The 19,785-nt window shown below is 37.8% G+C and overlaps 1 protein-coding gene across 14 annotated transcripts in view; it reads left to right on the top strand.

Moving 5' to 3' along the window:
• Positions 1-19,785, top strand: part of NNT (nicotinamide nucleotide transhydrogenase) — an 84,872-nt gene that overhangs the window by 14,488 nt on the left and 50,599 nt on the right. For all 14 annotated transcript variants that reach the window (XM_019736223.2, XM_019736222.2, XM_074328956.1 and 11 more), the window contains 3 exons: positions 1,293-1,380; positions 6,106-6,194; positions 9,380-9,567. In XM_019736223.2, coding sequence (XP_019591782.1) covers positions 1,293-1,380; positions 6,106-6,194; positions 9,380-9,567 — 365 coding nt within the window. The remainder of the gene's footprint in view (positions 1-1,292; positions 1,381-6,105; positions 6,195-9,379; positions 9,568-19,785) is intronic.

Here is a 19,785-nt window from a genome sequence, read left to right as displayed (position 1 = left end):
TCTTTGTCCTGTTTGTTCTTTGAACATTTCTATCCCTTGGATTCAGAAATAAGACTAACAAATCATGTAACCTCTAAAATTTTGTTTTCCTGCTCCGGTTTTTTTTTTTAACTTAAAGTAATAGTAGTAACTGTTTAATGCTTTTGTACCAAATATTATATCAAGTATTGTTTTATTAAAAAGTGATCAGGGAAAGGGGTTAATGTCAGCAAGCAGGTAGATCTTATCATTAAGTAGTTGTATTATAATATTAAGGTAGAGTGTATATTACCGAGTGAGACTGTGCAAAAGTGTTTTTTAAGTATAAAATGATAAGAAAATGAAATTAGCTAATATGTTAAAAATATTCTATTAAAGATGGTATATTTCACTAGTTTTTGTTGCATAGAATGTTTCTTTAGCCCAAAACACTAAGATTTACCAAGCACTTATGACAGTCTTTAGGTAAGCCCTTTACCTGTGTTATCTCATTTGGTTCTGACAACAACACTTAGAGATGCTCTTTTTGTCCCCACTTTATACATGAGGAAACTACGGATTAGAGAATTAAAGAAATTTGCCCAACGTCACATATCTAGTTAGTGGTAAAACTAGGACTTGAACTGAGTTCAATCTGTCTTAAAATCCCATGCTTTCAGCCAGTAAAGATCAAGGGAAATTTTTTTTTTCTGAGGTTGGAATTTTATCGTGTACAAGGTATATAAGTAATCTATTTTTTAAATTTTAAAGTTTTCCCCCTATTATACAAATACTGTATTGTCATAAAGGAAAATTTGGACAATATAGTAAAATAGAAAGTTTGAAGTATCTGTAGTCCTAGTGCCCAAAGAAAACCATTCTTAGCATTTTCTTGTCTTTCCTTCATTTCTTTTTAAATTACAACTGATTTTCTGTAGTATTTGTTACAAAGAGTCCAGGAAACATGGATAAGAGTGTGTCTCTATAGGCAGGATACCAGGGTTAGACTTCTGGTTGGTTCTGCTATTTACTAGCTGAGAGATCTTGGGCAAATCTCTTCATCTCTCCGTCTCAGTTTCCTCACTTATAAAAATGAAGATAATAATTGCATCTATCCATAGGATTGTTGTGAAGTTGTGAAGAAGTACATAAATGTCTTATGTACTTAAAGGCATAAGTACATATATAGCACTTAGAACTGTTTTTGACACATAGGTACTATATAAATGTTATTCTTTGACGATTAAAGTGTAATTGATGACTTATGATCTATAAGCCTAAGCTTTCATTTTATGGAATTATTTATTTATATGTTTATTATTTATTTTTTTAAGTTATAAGGCTGTTGTACTTGCAGCAAATCATTTTGGACGGTTTTTCACTGGTCAGATCACAGCTGCTGGAAAAGTTCCTCCAGCTAAGGTAGGTAAAGCTTCTATTTGATTGTAATTTGAATTAATTAAAAGCAAGGATATATATGGTCTTAAAATACAGCATTTAAAAATGTTATGTGTTAGCTTCACACTGACGACTTATGTGGCATGTACAAATATGTGGTGGAACCTCAAAGATGCTTAAGATTGCTTGAAGAAAAAAATTGACATTTCTGGACATTCTAGTCTTTTTTGAAATTTTAAAGGGATTTTGGATAACTTGTTCCGTGTAGTCTGTTTATTGCTAATTTTTTAAAAAAGCTTCAAGATCCCATTGAACAAATTTTAAGTTTCCTAATGATTGCAACATATTGGTTCATAGAATAGATTGTTTTGGTTTTCTCACTTTTTGTGAAATTTTGGGTCAAGAGGACAGAAAATGGGAGATGGCGTAATCAGGATATTTGTCAGGGGGAAAGGGTACAGTTTCTTTAATCTATATGGAGAGCAGACAGGAGCATTTGAAGAAAGATAAGGATGGCTAGGTGAAAGAGTAGACTATGTTGTCACCCCTCCAAACTACCTACACAAAATGACAATGTAAGCACATCGGCAAAGTATTATAGGAAGCAGGACTTGTAACTGTTGTCATCTACCTGCACAGTGTACTCTGTCTGTAGGAGACAGGTTTACTTGGTGCTTCCTGCTTTTAAGTCATTATAAACCCAGAGTTCTCACACAAAATAAATCACCTAGAAAAATAAAACAACGCTAATAGCAGCTTTGAGAAATCCTGTTAATTGCTTTAAAAACAGGTTAGGTGAAGAAAATGACAGGCGGTTCAAGTGAAAACCAGAGTACTGGTACGTAACAAAAGTATGAGCCAGCAACACGGAGCTGTGGTATGTGAAGTGATTACGTTTTGACTTGCTCGGGGTCGTAGGACAAGGTCGGGCACTCGTGGTGGCCAGACGTTGGAAGCTGTTCTTAAACTGGCTGTACAAATCCACTACTCACTTTTGGTTAGAATTTTCCTTGAAATATGTGCAAGTTGAGTGGAAAGCTGTGAATATAAGAGATTAAAAAGTGAAACAAAAGGCAAGAGGCTTAAAGGAAGGAGAAGTGACTGTCTTTACTGAGAATTTAAATTGCAGCTTAAGGGATTGGGTTACACGTCAGAAATGTTTTTTCTGATACTGAAGAATTAGATGCTAGTTGGGTTCATCAAGGCAGATTGCATAATATTTTATTTTGGTCTCCTTTAAACATGGAATGTTCTTACTTGTCTAGAATGATCTAAAATCAATCAGTTGCAGGCTTATGATATGCCAGGCACTGTTCCAGGAGCTGGGGATATGGCATGAGTAAGGCAAATAAGGTGTCTGCCACATGAAACGTACATTCTAGTAGGGGACACAGTGAGAGGTAAACAATCAAATAAATAGATAATTTTGGATATAAAAGAAGTGACCGTAATGTATGATAGCGAGTATTGGCAACAAGTTTCTTCAGTGGGAAAGGTTCCTCTGACTTTAGAGCTGAGACCTAAAATATGGGAAGAAGGAAACCAGAAGTTTAGGATTCAAGGCAAAGGGAACAGCACATATAAAAGCTCTGAGATGGGAAAGAGTTCAGTGTGTTCTAGAAGAATAAAGAATGCCATTGGTCTTGGAGTATGGAGAGCAAGGTGGAGAGTGATCTGAGATGATGTGGGAAAGGTAGGTGGGGCTGGATGATGTGGGGCCTCTCTTATGGGTCATGGTATAGAGTTCATCTTTTCTTGCAAATGGGGAAAACGTCTGATTTAGGATTGTTTTGGAAAAACCCCACTCTTGCTCCCATGTCCCTCCTTTCATCCAAAACACTTCTCTTCTAATACCAAATGTGTGGGTTTTTTCTCCATACCAAGCAATTCTGTGATACCATCTGGGTGTTGAACAGTTTAACCCAATTTTAACACTATTTATATGGAGATAGTGTCAGATCCCATACATTAAGGGTCCAATCCCACAAGACTGTCCTTCCTGCTACTTCAGATGCCAGTTACAAGTCCAGGTTTTCACCTGTGCTTCTGACAGATTGGCTGTAAGTTGGAGGTTCCCATGATTCTCTCCTTTTGTTTGATTAATTTGTTAGAGCAACTCACAGAACTCAGGAAACAATTTACTTACTGTTCACCAGTTTATTATAAGAGTATATGATAAAGGATGCAGATGAACACCCATATGGAAGAGATGTGTAAGGCAGGGTATGTGGGTACCATGCTCCCCATACCTGCATGTAATCACCAACCTGGAAGTTCTCTGAACCCTGTACTCTTGGAATTCTTATGGTGGCTTCATCATTAACTGATTTCCAGCCCTTCTCCCCTATCTGGAGAATGGGAGGTGGGGCTGAAAATTCCAAGCTTCTAATCATGGTATAGTCTTTCTGGTGATCAGCTCCCATCTAAGAGATAACCAACAGTTGCCTCATTAAAATTAAAGACACTGCTGTCACCCAGGAAATTCCAAGGGATTTAGGAACTCTGTGTCGGGAACGGGGGTCAAAGATCAAACATTAGAACAGAAGATGCTCCTGGTGCTTTTATCACTTAGGAAATTACAAGGGTTTGGGGAATTCTGTGTCAGGAACTGGGGGCAGAGACCAATATATACATATATTTCCGTTATCTCACAAAAATTTAAAAGAATCATCTGGCGGTTTTGTGGGAGATGGATAGTAGGGAGAAGAGTGAATCAAGAATTGGTTGCAAAAATAGTGCCCTGGGTAGGTGGTGGCAGTAGAGATGTAGAGAAGGGGCTGGATTGGGAGATCTTTGGGGGTTAACACCAATAGTACTTGCTGATGGGTTGGAGGAAGGGATATGTGTAAAGGGAGGATTCAGGATGACCTCCTTGTTTTAGCCTGAACGATTGTGTGCCCAGTTAGTGCCCTTTACTGAGATAGGGAAGCCAAGAGGAGGACCAGGTTACCTGACTGGAAATCGAGAACATTCTAATGGTAGTTTCTTTCCCTTGACCTTTTCCCTACTCATTTTTGAGTACTTGTCTCCAGTGTGACAGTTAGCAGCCACTCCTTTTGATTCCATCATTTAATGTGACAACCTTCTGGGTAGGTGTTTTGACTGCTTTTTTGCAGTTGCTATGTGGCTTGCTGAAGGTCTCTCTTAGAACTAGTCGGTAGTAGAGTCTGGATTTGAACCTAAGCTCTATGACTCTTAATCTCTGTATCTTTTTCTTCATACTATGTTGCAGAGAAAGAGTAAATTCCTTTGTAAAATGACATTGCTTTATTTTTGTGCCATTCCATCTGTCGTGCGAGGTGGCCTGTGGGGTCTCTGCTCCCGCTTCCCACATAAGAACACAGGATATGGTGAGGCCAAAAAGGAACGCCCACGGAGCCATAGGTAGGGGAATCATACCACTAGAGTCTCACTGGAGGCTGGATTCACATGACGTGCGACCTGCTGTCCGCTTTTCTACCAACCAACCGACTCCCACTCCCCAGTGCAGCCACGGCAATTATATCAGTGGCCAATTGGCTAACCGGCTACAGCTGACGGCCAACTAGCCACAGCCTACGGCCATCTACTACCTGAGCCAGCACCCCTCCACGTGAGGCCGAGAGCCTGGAAACTGCTCTCCGGGGCTTTGTCCCCACACTATCATTTAAATTCTGGGGTCTTCTGTTATTTCTTGATTCCTAGTCCTGTGCTTTTACTTATTTCATTGTTTTAGCACTGGTCTGGCTCAGTGTGCGGAGGGTGACAGTGCCTTGGAGCCCAGAGCCTGCGTTGGTTCCTTTGGCCCCTCTCCTTTACCCCCAAACAAACCATCACCATCAAGAGCACTTAATAGGATTTCTGAGACACTGCCTGTGGTAGGGGAGGGGGTCACTGGGGCACAGTCTTAAAGAGGCAGAAGGAGGTGTGAGTATTATGGGTGGGTAGGAATTTATAAACTTTACTGTTTCTGTGGGTGGCTTTTTTTTTTTTTTTTTTAAACAGCAACAAGGAGTTGCCTTCAATTGACTGGGAAGTACAATAGGACTTTGATGGTCTCCCATTCCAGACTGGAGACAACATTGTTCTTATTCTGTTTTTTAGAAGGCGGGTTGGACTCTTGTTTCTGAGGAATTCTTTGGTTTTCTTGGCTCTGATCCTTCCATGGTTAGAGAGATTAAATACATTGCTTTGGATTTTGGGTAGAGTTCATTCAAAATGATTCAAAATTATGTGGTTGGCCACCTGCTGTTCCTTTCAGAAGTGTGTGAGCTCAAAATAGAGGTTGGAGTAGATGTTTCACCAAAGTTATACCCATCTTTGAAACTTATTTTGATATTTTGTGAACACAGTAAAACCTTAACATTTAAGAGGGGAAGGGTAGCTACAAGGCTCCACTAGGAATGTTAGTAGAAGCAGCTTTTATACACTGAAAAAACCTGTTAATCTTTAACGTAACATAAACACTGATTATGTTGTATGTAGCTTTTACACTGAGAAGCTGATTGTCAGGCTATTTTTAGTGATGGTTGTTGGCCTTTGCCAGCAGTTGTAACTTTGATAAATTTTAAAAAACACTGGCCGCTCAGTTAAAGAATAGTCTATCCATTCAGTGCATTCAGTGAGGGCTGATCATCACCACCAGTACCACCTGGTGTAGTATCGGGTGCTAATTGTGTACGAGCACAGATAGTCGTTAGTTGATGATTTTTCATAATCAGTTGATAATGAACTTTATTGAAAACATACTGGTTCTGTCTTTTTTCCTAGATTCTGATTGTTGGTGGCGGCGTTGCTGGGCTGGCCTCTGCAGGTGCAGCCAAGTCGATGGGTGCAATTGTTCGAGGATTTGACACGAGGTGAGTGCCTTATTAGTGATTACTGTTAAGATAAAAACACGTTGTTTTTATCAAGCAAAACACGATGTTATGCTTTGCGTAGAATTTATAAATTGAAGTAGCACATTGAGAACTGCTCTATAAGCTCTTTCCATTTAAAAATGTTTCCACTTTTTCAAAGTCAACTCAAAGTGAAAAGGTATTACTTAGTGGAAAAAATTTAAGGACCTAGACTCAATACAACAGAAATAATTATAACCAACAGCAAAAAAGTTGGAAACTAACAACTCATACTCAGTTTTATTTCTGCATGTGGATTAGCATTGGTTGGGAGATATATGACTTTTCAGAGTAAAGGATGTTCCATAGAATAGTGTTAACAGTGCTTTCCTGGAGTTTAGGGATGTGACGTACTGATAAAAAGCTGTTTTGCTAAAATGAGAAAAGGTATTTCTGAAGTAACCAGGACACAAGCCAAGGAAAGCCAGAGTTAAGAATGCCATTAGTCTTATCTTTTAATTTTTAAGGTTGCTGATGTGAAGTTTTTGAAGACTTACAAACCTAGAGAAAGCAAGTTGTTCAGATTTTCATTGTAGTGGACAGTAGCCTTGAGGTGGAAACATATACAATATTTGAGTTAGAGACAATTTGAAACTCGGTGTTGGAATAACTACTGAGAATTTATTAAGTTAATATCATTGGTTTAGATTTTGTATAGAGTAAACAGGTAGAACATAGCTGTTGCTTTATTAAGATAGCTCAAGTTTACAGTGAAGAAAGATGTAGCTGAACTGATATAATTTCTAAGTATAGAGCTCATTAATAACTGATTTGAGACTGGGGTTTGGTATCATATAAATATGTAATCCAAATGTGTTAGAAAGCACACTTCATTATAAATTCTTTTTGGAAGCCCGAGTGGTGTATATTTTTTAGTTAAACATCCAAAAACCTAAGGACAACTCATTGCCCAGTAATATTAATAGAGTGTGATTTTTTTGAATTCTTTCAAATAACTAGGAGATGCCCCTTATGACAATAGTGAGTATCTTGCCTAATGCCTGTATTACAAAGTTTAGAAATATAAAAGCTTTACTTTCTTTTTTATTTGTGTGTGTGTGTGTGTGTGTGTGTGTGTGTGCGCGCGCGTTCCAATAAAGCTTCATTTACAAAACTAATTGGCAGGTTAAGAGCTGTTGCTTTCAGACTCCTGTATTAAATGTTTACTCTCTTCCAGACATTGTGCTATATACTTTGTTCTTTCTGATCATAAAAAAATACATGCTTATTCCTCCAATTCAGAAAAATACAAAAAAATACAAAAAAATGAAAATACAATCCTGCAACCTAGAGATGACTATTAACCTTCTAGTATATGTTCTCTTTTCTACACATTAATTAAAAATGTAATTTTACTAATAGTACTATATAACTTTTTTAACTTAACAGTAGATCGTGAAGGTCTTTACCTATAAATATTTTTAATGGCTGTAGAACATTTCATTGTCTAGAAGTAGTGATTTAATTAGTTCTCTATAAGTGAACATTTTTACTATATTTAAATAACATTGTGTATATATATGTAACATGTATAACATGTATTTGGAGATACCTCATTTCTTTAGGATAAATGCCTAGAAATGGAATTTTTGGGTCCAAAGAAACTCACATCTTAAATTTTGATGTAATATTTTTAAATGATGAGATTATTTTGAGGGCAAAGATTCCGAAATAGCATTGTGTTTCTAATTATACATGTTCATTATTGGAAATATAGAGCAACATAAGGAAGAAAATAAAAATACCTTTTATTTTTATTTTAAGTACCAGCTAGCTATAATAGCTAATGGTTTTTTGGTGTAATTTCTGATAGGTTTTTTTAATGTAGATACCTTTTGAACAAAATCGGCATCATTTTATATACATTTAAATGCACACGCACACACACATCATTTTGAATTCATCTTATTTCATTAAAAATAGTAGAGATTTCTAAAGCTTTTTAAAGAGCTGTGTCCTGTTGGGTATAAAGGAGTAGAAAATACCAAATCAAAATGGATTAAACTATGAGAAAATGCATTATTTCTCCTATGTGAGATTTAATGGGAAGGACTCCCTTTTCACATTGGAGTCTGCAGCTCATTGGTGCCAGCCCTGACCAGGGTCTTTCTGCTGTCCTCAGCCTTGGCTGATCCCCCTTGTGGTCACAAGTTGAGCACAAGCTTCCTTGTTCAAGCCAGCAGAAGGGGAGAGAATGTGTTGCTCAACCATGCCTTACCCTTTCTGTCCTGCCTTTTACGTCCTACCATTTGGGTCCCCTCCCTGACCATGACAGTTGCCAGGGACTGATGCGCTCAGACCACAGTTGCCCAAACTTCCCTGATGGCAAGAATTACCTGTAGGTCTTGCTGAAAATATAGCTTCTGGCCTCTCTGCCGGAGATTATAACTCAGTGGGTCTGGGAAGGGGCCTGGGAATTTGAATTTTTAACAGGTACCTGGAGTGATTGGTGTCACGAGGGAAGTTTGGGATTCACTCTAGTGGGATGGGTGTTTGTGAACTAAACACAGTGTCCACCACAGAGCTGAGATCTTCATTGGCTCTGGTTTTCTAACCAGTACACAATGTTTGGCCAGCATTTATTTTCTTTAAAGTGAGTGTATTTTTACATAATCGGAATGTATTGGATCTTCACATTTACCGTTCATACCATTTACAAGTTACTTTTTTCAAACGTAATTTAATGGGTATTCGGGGCAAAAATTACTCATTAAAATATTTGTAAGAGTCAGTTATGTGAGTAAAGTCCCCATAAGTCAGAACATTTACAAATGAAAACGTCGACTTGAGTGATTTGAACGAAGTCAAATCTTAATGTAGGTCAGAGCTCACATCATCATTGACCGTGGGGCCACAAGAACCATAATGGGTTCCTGGAGCTGGCAACAGTGAAATTCCTTTTGTGACTTTACTAAGTAGACGATGGAATTCTCTATAGTTATCTTTTTTTTTTTTTTTAGGAAAAAAAAAATTATTGTTACCTCCGTTCAGAAAAGAATTGAAACAGTCTAGTCAGACATCAAAAGAAAGTCTCCACTTTTGAGTGTAGACATTTTTTCTTTTTACAAATGTATACGTAAATAATGATCTTGATTTCTGTATTAAGGGTCTGAAATAACTGCTGTTTTCCCTTTAATAATTACCAGAGCCGCAGCTTTGGAGCAATTCAAGTCTCTTGGTGCTGAGCCCTTAGAGGTAGACTTGAAGGAATCCGGCGAGGGGCAAGGTGGATATGCGAAAGAGATGTCCAAAGAGTTCATTGAAGCTGAAATGAAGCTCTTTGCTCAGCAGTGCAAGGAGGTGGATATACTTATCAGCACAGCACTTATTCCAGGTATGTCATTAGGTTACCGGCCCAGCACCTCTGCTAATGATATTTTAAAATGAGGGTGAATAATTGCTTCACATTTGAGTTTCTTCACGTAAAGATTGATTTACTTTCCAGAAAATGAGAAAGCACATGAAAAGCAGAAAAGACAAAATCATTGCAGCCCCTCGAGAAAAACTGTCATTAATATCTTGGTATATTTTGGTGCATTTTCTTCCAGTTTGTTTTTGCGTGTGTTTTTCTGTATTCCTAGATCATCTCTTATGTGCAAGATTATATTTGTAAGCAGTTTCCTCTGTATACACCGTTGATAAGTTGGTTTGTAATTTATTTCTGTTGTCTTTGTTAAGATGCTACATTCTTACTGTAGGAAATTTAAACAGTACTGAAAAATATGGAGAAAAAAGGACAGACCGGAAGTTCCACCAGAGATGACCATTATTAATATTCTGATGACCATTTTTTCATACATGAGATAGAACCAGGGGGGAGATGTGTGTGTTTATGGAATTTCTAGTACATATTTTTTTACTAAAGGATATGGCACTTTGTCATTTTCTAATTTCCTTTAACATGTTTGCTCTTTGTAACCAAATTGTGAGCTCTTTTGATGGCAGGAATTACTTTCCAGTCCGTTACAACATCCTCTCCTAAAGAACATATTTTACTCAATAGATGATTGATGTCAAACCAAGAAGTACTTATTGTTCCGTAGACACTAGCCTGATCTAGAGATTTGGGAGTGAAGAAACTCTCTACCTTTTATATTCTTACCTCTTTCCTTCTCCTGTCCTTTCCTTCTGTTATTGAATAATGAATAGTATGCTGACTCTCATTTTTTTCCTTTTTGAAAGAAATTGGACCAGATAATGGGAGCTTACAGGGCTCATGGTTGCTTGTGTTAGATCCTACTAAAGGAGCCTTGCTTCTCTAGGGGACTGTGGAAAATTAGGAGAAGTTGCTTTGTCATGAGATCGTGGGAGAGGTGAAATTCTCTTCTGTCACCCCCCTCCCCAAAATATGGCTATTATATACCCAAGGGTATGAAATTGATTGGCATCATAACTATGAGCGTGTAGGGGAAAACGTGCCTCCCAAACTTTCTATCCTGTTTACCCAGGTGATACCTGATAGGTGAGCTGGTTTCCAGATACCCCGTCCCACCAGAGCTGACTGAGTGAAGCAGACAGGCAGGAGGGCAATATGGGCTCAGCCCATAGAAGAGTCTGTGAGCGTAGAAATGAAGCCAGGGTTGGTTACTGGAGGTGGATGCATGTCAGGCAAGCCAGGAGCCCAGGGTGGTGTTTGTGAAATCTGCCAGTGAGGATAGGACTCAAGAACAATCAGTGGTAAGAGAGCACTTGAGGATTCGTCCTTTCCTTTTGCAGCAGTGGCTCCTGGCTCAGCTGTTTGCACAGGTGGCTTTTGAGGAGGGACAGGGTGGCCTTTGCTATGTATGCCACCATCTGACCTACGAAAGAGATGCATGCTGGGGAGAGGAGTTATGAGCTGACTAGATATAACAAGTGGCCAGTAGAGGGTGCTAAAACATTTACTCACGGAGTAAATGATGAGAACATGAAGCTAGTTTTAGTCAAGTCAGACTCTTACTAAAGAACTGAGGATAGTTTGCACATAGTATATAGAATTATTGATCATAAAGCTTGAAATGAGTGATAGGATTCAAGATTTCTTAAATAAAATACTGACTTTTAGGGTCTCCCCCCTATTTTCTTTTATAAATAGCTTATAGTAAGTATACTTTAGTAAAAAGTCAAAATGTATAATAGTCTTAAAGAAGACTTGTTGAAGAGGTTTTATTAATCTGTTCCACTGAGCCTTTCCTGCTTTCAGCCTTTTCTGATGCTATGAGCACATTAAACTTACACAGAGACCAGTGGATTGGTCCAGAGTGTGCACTCAGAAGACTGGTCTGAAAAATACTTTCCCAGTACTTTTCTTGAAAACCAAGAAAAGAAAAGTTAATTAGAACATTATAAGGAAGAAGATGATCTTTCTAAAGAACTTTCCTATCTCTGGAGGACTGAAACCTGAAAGCATCAGCATTTAAAAAAAGATTGAAAGATTATTAAAAAGGTACAAATGCCCTTTGAAAAACAGTGTCTCTGGCATTATACCTTTACAGGTTTATGTCCTGACCCTGCATGGGTCACCTGATGGTGTGTCTAGCTCTTGAAAGACTCTTAGAGCAGAAGTTGTTCTAAAGTTTTTCTTGAGTTGGATCCAAAGGGGATTAAGTCAAATGTCAGAAGTTCTCCAAGTTGAGATTCCTTAGACCTGTGATCCTCAGGGCTGTACCGAAGACCTGGCATGGATAAGGATGTTGAGAGAAGGACACAGGTTATTAGCTAGTTTCAGATAGCAAGTTTTGGAAGTTGGTTAATTTTCATTTCTCTTAGGTGCACATCAGTCAGTGGACTTGAAAAACAGTAATCTTGTACCTATGTAGATTATACGTGGAATGAAATATGTTTGTAGCCAGCTAGTTATTACTCTGCCAGGTATTTTGTACCAAATACTTGTGCCATCATCTAGACCCCCTAGATTGGGTTGAGTGATGGGTTAAAGGCTAGAATTTCCCTTAACGTAGTTAACTTCAGGATAGATCCTAGGTGACAGTTCCATTATGTCGTGCTATGCACGCAAGGGAAAGCTCCCAACCTTCCTGTCCAGCTGTTTGACCTTTGGGATTACTATTGAAAAATAAGGCCACCCACTCTCTGGTAATGTGGATGCTGTGCTCATAATCTTTTTTACTACATCTTTTGAGACACGACATTTTCAGCATCCCTATTGTTCTGGAACCCTTTTAGAAAGACTTTGTATAGACTTGGAATATTTAATCAGGAAGAGGCTGAATCAGGTCGGAAATCTGATCAGTTAAGTTAGGGAGGGGGATGTTGGGGTGGGGCGAGGTGGAATCATAGTGGTTCAGCACTGATTGTGTGTTAGGCAAATTTCACCTAAACTCCAGTGAGAATTAAGAGTACCGAGGAGCACACACTAAGGATACCCCGACAGAAACAACCTTTTCTGTTAAAAACCTTTCCTGATGACCATCTTATGAAGAAAATCATAAGCATCATGTGGTCATCTGGCACCTCAGGTCTTGCTCTTATTTTGTAATTGAACCATAGCTATTGGAAAGCCTGGGGTTTTGTTTAGTATGGTGACAGTCTTTCTGACCACTCGGGTTCCCAGCATCATGAGATGAAGCCATCTACAATGATCAGGATTGGATCCCATTAACCTCCCACCCCATAACCTATGCTATAAAGATTGTACTCCTTGGTAAGGCATTCATTACCTTTCAGTGTCTAGTCCTGATTTAGCTTTCGGGCCTTATGTGAAACTAATTTATTACTCTCTGGGTCTGATTTCAGTCATGCTGGCTGCTATGATCTCTGTAAATAGGCCAAGGACTTTCAGGCCTTTTACACAAATATATTCCTTTTTTGCAAAACTGTCCCTGCCTTTTGAAATCCCATTCAACTCAGTTACCACTTTCTCTAGTTTCTGCTGTCTCCTCAGTAGTAAACACTCCTTTTTTTTTTTTTTGCATTTATAGCATTTGGCCTGTACCTCAGATTCCAGTAGTTCTCAGTCTCATTGCCCCTTAGTTGCCCTGTCTCCCTGTGTGTGCAGCAGGAGTGTTTGGTTTATTTCTGTCATGGCATGTGCTTAGCATAGGGCCTTATACACAACAGTGGCTCAGCAAATGTTGCTGAGCTAATAATTCTGGGTGTCTTCCTTAGGTCTTTGTTGGTACAATCCCTTTTATCTTTCCAGTGCTATCCAAGGAAAGATGCAATATTCTATTGGCTCAGTTTTGGATAGGAATACTGTAAAGGCTAACTTTTTTTTTAAGGATGACACAACTCACAGTGGCCCATGCGGGGATCGAACCAGCAACCTTGGTCTTATCAGCACCATGCTCTAACCAACTGAGCTAATTGGCCACTCCCCCGCAGAGGCTAATTTAAGACTGGGAACCTGGCACTTTCATTTTCATCACATAAATAGATACCAGGAAATGGAATTGCTGAGTCATGTGGTAGTTCTATTTTTAGTTTTTTGAGGAATCTCCATACTGTTTTGCATGTGGCTGTACCAATTTGCAATCCCACCAGCAAGGGTTTTCATTTCTCCACATCCCCACCAACACTTGTTATTTGTTGACTTTGGTGATAGCCATTCTAGCTGGTGTGAGGTGATATCTCATTGTGTTTTTGGTTTGCATTTCCCTGATAATTAGTGATGTTGAGCATCTTTTCATAAGTCTTGGCCATTTGCATGTCTTCTTTGGAGAAAGTCTCTTCATGTCCTCTGCCCATTTTTGATTGGATTATTTATTATTTTTTTGTTATTGAGTTGTATGAGTTCCTTATGTATTTTGGATATCAATCCCTTATCCGATATATCATTTGCAAATATCTTCTCCCATTCAGTAGGATGTTTTTTTGTTTTGTTGATGGTTTCCTTCACTATGCAGAAAGTTTTCAGTTTGATGGTCTCATTTATTTATTTTTGCTTCCTCCCCCTCCCCCGTGCTTGAGGGAATATATCCAAAAAGATACTACTAGATCTGATGTCAAATGGTTATTACCTGTGTTTTCTTCTAGGAGTTTTATGGTTTCAGGTCATACATTTAAGTCTTAAATCCATTTTGAGTTTATTTTTGTATATGGTGTAAGAGAGTGGTTCAGTTTCATTTTTTGCATGTATCCAGTTTACCCATCAACACTGTTAAAGAGACTGTCATTTCTCCATTGTATATTCTTACCTTCTTTGTCGTAGGTTAATTGACCATATGAGTGAGAGTTTATTTCTGGGCTCTCTATTCTTTTCCATTGATCTCTGTATCTATTTTTATGCCAGTACCATTATGTTTTATTATAGCTTGAAATCAGGGAGTGTGATACCTCCAACTTTGTTCTTTCTTCTCAAGATTGCTTTGTCTATTTGGGGTCTTTTGTGATTCCATATATATTTTAGGATTATTTGTTGCAGTTCTGAGAAGAATGCCATTGGTATTTTAATACGGATTCCATTGAACCTATAGATGGCTTTGGGTAGTATGGACATCTTAACAATATTAATTCTTTCAATCTATGAGCATTGTATGTTCTTCTATTTATTTGTGTCCTCTTCAGTTTATTTCTTTAATGTCTTATGGTTTTCAGAGTACAGGTGTCTCACCTCCATGGTTAAATTTATTCCTAGGTATTTTATTCTTGAAGCAGTTATAAATGTGACTTTCTTAACTTTTCCTCCTGATCATTCATTATTGTATTTATCTGGAAAAAACAGTAATTTGAAAAGATATGCACCCCTGTGTTCATTGCAGCATTACTTACAATAGCCAAGATATGGAAGCAACCTAGGTGTCCATTGGTAGATGGATAGATAAAGAAAATGTGATATACAGAGGGTGCCAAAAAAATTTATTTGAAAGGAAAAAACTGTATTAAAATTGTAATAATATATACCAATAACAAAAAAGATGACTACAAGTCACGTTTCACTTCTGCAATTACAAGAGGTGCTCAGTGTCCAGACACTTCTGATTACAGTGGACTACTGCTTGACATGTTGCTGTGTGAGGCCTCCCCGATCTTCCCTGGTGCACATCACACACAGTACCATGTGTCTCAAACTTTATCATGAATGCGTGCAATTGTTAGGCGTGTTGGAGATTCTGTTGCATACTCACGCCTTCATTGTCGTCATACTTCCACAGTGTTCTCAAATTTCAAGTACCACTTCAAAATACTCTTGTGCTCCCCCAATGACAGCTGTGCTTCCTCCATTTTCTTTGACTGTGCTGCCTGTCACATGGTGACGCTAGCATTCATTTGATTAACGCCATCTTTTGAGTGAATGTCATACTACGTACTGCTACTGTAATTCAATTAAACTTCAAAAAGTAATAATACATAGATACCATCTCTTAAAATGTGTATATATATTTTTTGGTACCTCGTGTGTGTGTGTGTGTGTGTGTGTGTGTGTGTGTGAGAGAGAGAGTGAACATACATACAAACACACACAATGGAATATTACTTAGCAATAAAAAAAGAATGAAATCCTGCTATTTTGACAACCTGGATGGACCTAGAGAGTTATGCTAAGTGAATTAAGTCAGAGAAACACAAATACCGCATGATTCTACTTATATATGGAATTAAAAAAATCAAAAGAACAAACAAAACATAGCAGACTCACAGGAACAATGAACAAACCCTTACTTGCCAGAGGGGAGTTGTGAGGGGGAGGGATGGGTGAAAAAGGTGAAGGGAAATATAATCAATAATAGCGTGATAACTAAGCATGGTAACAGATGGTTATTAAACTTAGTGAGGTGATCACGTTGTAAGGTATATAAACGTTGAATCACTATGTTGTACACCTGAAACTAATATAATATTTTATGCCAACTATACTTTAATTTTAAAAAAAGACTGGGAACCTAACTTGCTTAGATTATTAAAACTAGGACACTTGCCCAATTTGCAATATGAGGTACTTACTTAGATTTTTCAGGGGATAGAATTAGGAAGTTGTGGAAGATGTGTTTAGGAGTTAAAAAGTATTCTATCCAGTTAGGAAGGAAGATATTCATTGCTTCATTATAAATTGTTATATCTTAGGCCATATATACTTAGACTTTTTTTTAGGCGTAATCTGTATTACCTAAGAAAGTAATAGTACTTTGGTTTTTTATCTATACCAGTTAGGATCTGTAGAATAGAACCCTCAAAGGACCCTTTTGGTAATTTTACATGACTCTGGGAATTGGGGCAGGGTGTGTTTTTCCCTGATATATGAAGGCCTTATAAATATGAGATTTAACATGAGGGATTTCACAATCTCCTGGAAAGTCAGTATCAGTTCTCCATCTGATGCTACTTGTCTCTGAATTCATCTTTCACATGGAGTAGAAATATAGTAGGAAAGAATAACTTTCCATAATAATTTTCAAACTTGTTCTTTTAGGCAAGAGAATAATTGATTAGAATGATGTAGTGTCCATTTTTGAAATTTCACAAAGATAATATTGTTTTGGTGACTAGACAGAGTTTTTCCCTAAAGTGAAGGTTTATTTTTCAGATTGTTCTTTTCCTTTTTCTTGTAGGACAAAACTATATAGATCAGTAATTTCCAGCAGTTTTGGAATTATTTAACATATTTAATGAGAAATCATCCATCCATCCTCCTCTCCCTTAAATGTATTGTTGTATAGAGAATGGTTATACGGAATTTTGTAATACCACTTCTACAAAGTTTCATCTGTTTTGAGAATTTTAAAGGGCAGAGAGAAATACTTAAATGTTGCAACATCATTACCAAGGGTTGGTAACCACAGGCTGTCTACACACCTCTTGATAGCTTTCATCACCGACGGGACAACTTGTCATCAAGAGGAGGATGCCAAAATGTGGAGCTTTCCATTGCCATTTATCAATCTTGACTTCGTAGAGTGTGTTTGAACACATTTAGTGAGTAACTGGGCTAAATTTAACAAATGTTCTGTTAGGAAAATTTATGGCACAGAATTATATTCTTTTTTGGTCTGTTATTTCTCCAGAAGTATGTTGCAAGATTGGGAAGCACTGTGCTTTCCTGCTGGTAGTTCCTGAGTTGAAAAGGATTGGTAAGCTGAGGCGTTTTGGTGAAACAACACCTGATAGAGTTACTGCTAACAACTAGTATTTCCCACCATATGCATTTCTGTGTCTTCTTCGTTCTACTTTCCCTATCCTTTCTTGTGCCATAGTATTAGTTAGGGTGGTTTAGCTGCTATAACAGATTAACCCAAAAGTGTATAATGGCTCAGGCATTATAGAAATTTACTTGCTGATTTAACAGTAATGGATGGTTGACACACTGGTGGGCAACTCTCCTTCATGTGATCATCTGGGGAATTCAGATATAACAATGCTGCCATTATTCATATGAAGCTGTGAAAGTCACTCTGGGCACTGTCTGTATTCCAGCCAGCCACAGGGAAAGGGCCATCGAGGACTGTGTGTTCGATGCATAGAAGTGGCCACACACCAGTCCCACTCACGTTTATTTTGCTACGACTTAGTCACGTAGTCAGACCTAACAGAAAGAAGCTGAGAATTACTGCCTAGCTATGTGCTCTGGAATAGAACAATTTATATCCTGCTAGGGCTGCTATAACAAAATATCACAGACTGGGTGGCCTAAACAACAAAACTTTATTTTCTCACAATTTGGAGGCTAGAAGTCCACAGTCAAGGTGTCAGTGGGTTTGATTTCTTCCAAGGCCTCTCTCCTTGGCTTGTAGATGGTCCTCTTCTTGCTGTGTCCTCACATGATCTTGGTGTCTCTTTTTGTGTCCACATTTCTTCTTGTTTTAAGAGGACCAGTCAGATTGGATTAAAGCCCATCCTAATGGCCTCATTTTAACTTTATCTATCTATCTATCTATCTATCTATCTATCTATCTATCTATCTATCTATCTATCATCTATCTATCTATCTATCTATCTATCTATCTATCTCTATCATCTGTCTGTCTATCTATCTATCTATCTATCTATCTATCTATCTATCTATCTATCTATCTATCATCTATCTATCTTAAGGAGGGTGCAGCTCACAGTGGCCCATGCAGTGATCGAACCGGCAACCTGGTGTTATTAGCATCATGCTCTAACCAGCTGAGCTAAGCGGCCACCCCTTCATCACTTCTTTAACGTCGCTATCTCCAAGTGCAGTCACATTCTGAGGTGCTGGTGGTTAGGGCTTCAACATATGAATTTTCTGGGGACCATAATTCAGCCCATAACAAATGTGGATTTTGGTGAATAGCTAGCAACCTCTTTCCTCTTCCCTACTTTGTAATTTTATCTGCTTATGTTTAGTTTCTTCATTGGGAATCAGATCATAGATTTAGAGACAGAGTAGATTCAGATTGCCAGTACTACTATTTAATAGCTGGTGTGTCTCTCTCAGATTCCTCATCTCTGAGTGGGGGATAAAATTTCTACCTTGCAGAGTTGTTTTGAGGAGTAGATGAACAACAAACCCAGGGTAGGGCCTGGCATATAGGACATTAACATAATTCTCCTTTCTTCCATTGATGACGCCTGGTCTTGCAAATGGTATTCAGGACTAAAACCCTTATTGACTTTTGCAACAAAAAGTCCAGATATTCTCAAGGATTATGTGGGGTGTCGAAGATAGTCCCTGAGATCGTCAGGCTATGGATGTACTCATGAAGTTACAAACCCAGCACCCATTAAATAACAATCTGGCATGGGTTTTCCTGTGGAAAACATGACTTGTTTTTTTATTTGAATTTTCTGAAGATAGCTGTTTTATTAAGGCTCATTCTGGACTAAGTTGCATGACATGGGAAATAAACAGTATTATTTCTATTTTTAAAGATAACCTTTTGACTATTTTATATTAACTAGTAAAATCAGAATGTATAGTAAATATTCATTGATTAATTTTTTAGGGATTTTGGCAGCTAATGTACATCTAAACATGGGTTGGAGGGAACATAAAGCATGTTATAGTTTATGTAAGAGTATTATGCATTTTCTTATTTGTGCTACCATTTAAGTTGGTAGATTGTTTTGTGAGAACTTCCATAGATTATAAAGCCATGGTAAAATCTTTATTAACTTTGATTTTTATCTGTACAGAATTTTGTAGCTGTGAGAGGTAAATTATTAAGATAATCCTTAAATTTTTTTATAAATGTGTTCTTTAATAGGTAAAAGCTTATTTTTAGGTTCCATAAATCTTTAGGGATTTCTGCAATCTACTAAAATATGCTCTTGACCAATCATATTTTGTAGGCATTGCGTTTAGAAATATCTCAAGGCATCTAATTTGTAAAAGCCAAGTTTTTGCTAGCCTGACTTTCTGTCTGGTTCCTTATACAAATAACTAATTATGCAGAGAAAAATTTCCCATAGTTCCCACATATAAAGTACTTTGCTTGACTATTTAAGCTTGGGTCAGAATCTCTTTATATTCATGAACACAGCTGTGTTAGCCTCTAGTGATTTCTGACAGCGATGGAGGAATTGCATTGGTACATTGCTCTATGTACCATGAGGCTGGCTAAATCAGAGACCCATGAAATAATGGATCCATGGATCAAATGTTCCGCACTTTCTTGCCACCTGTCCTGTCTATTACATAATCATCTTTTTCTCA

Source organism: Rhinolophus sinicus, linkage group LG03 (genome assembly GCF_036562045.2).
Source record: "Rhinolophus sinicus isolate RSC01 linkage group LG03, ASM3656204v1, whole genome shotgun sequence".
Taxonomy (NCBI): domain Eukaryota; kingdom Metazoa; phylum Chordata; class Mammalia; order Chiroptera; family Rhinolophidae; genus Rhinolophus; species Rhinolophus sinicus.
Note: the sequence above shows the minus strand (reverse complement) of the source record. Positions and strands in the feature narration are given on the sequence as shown.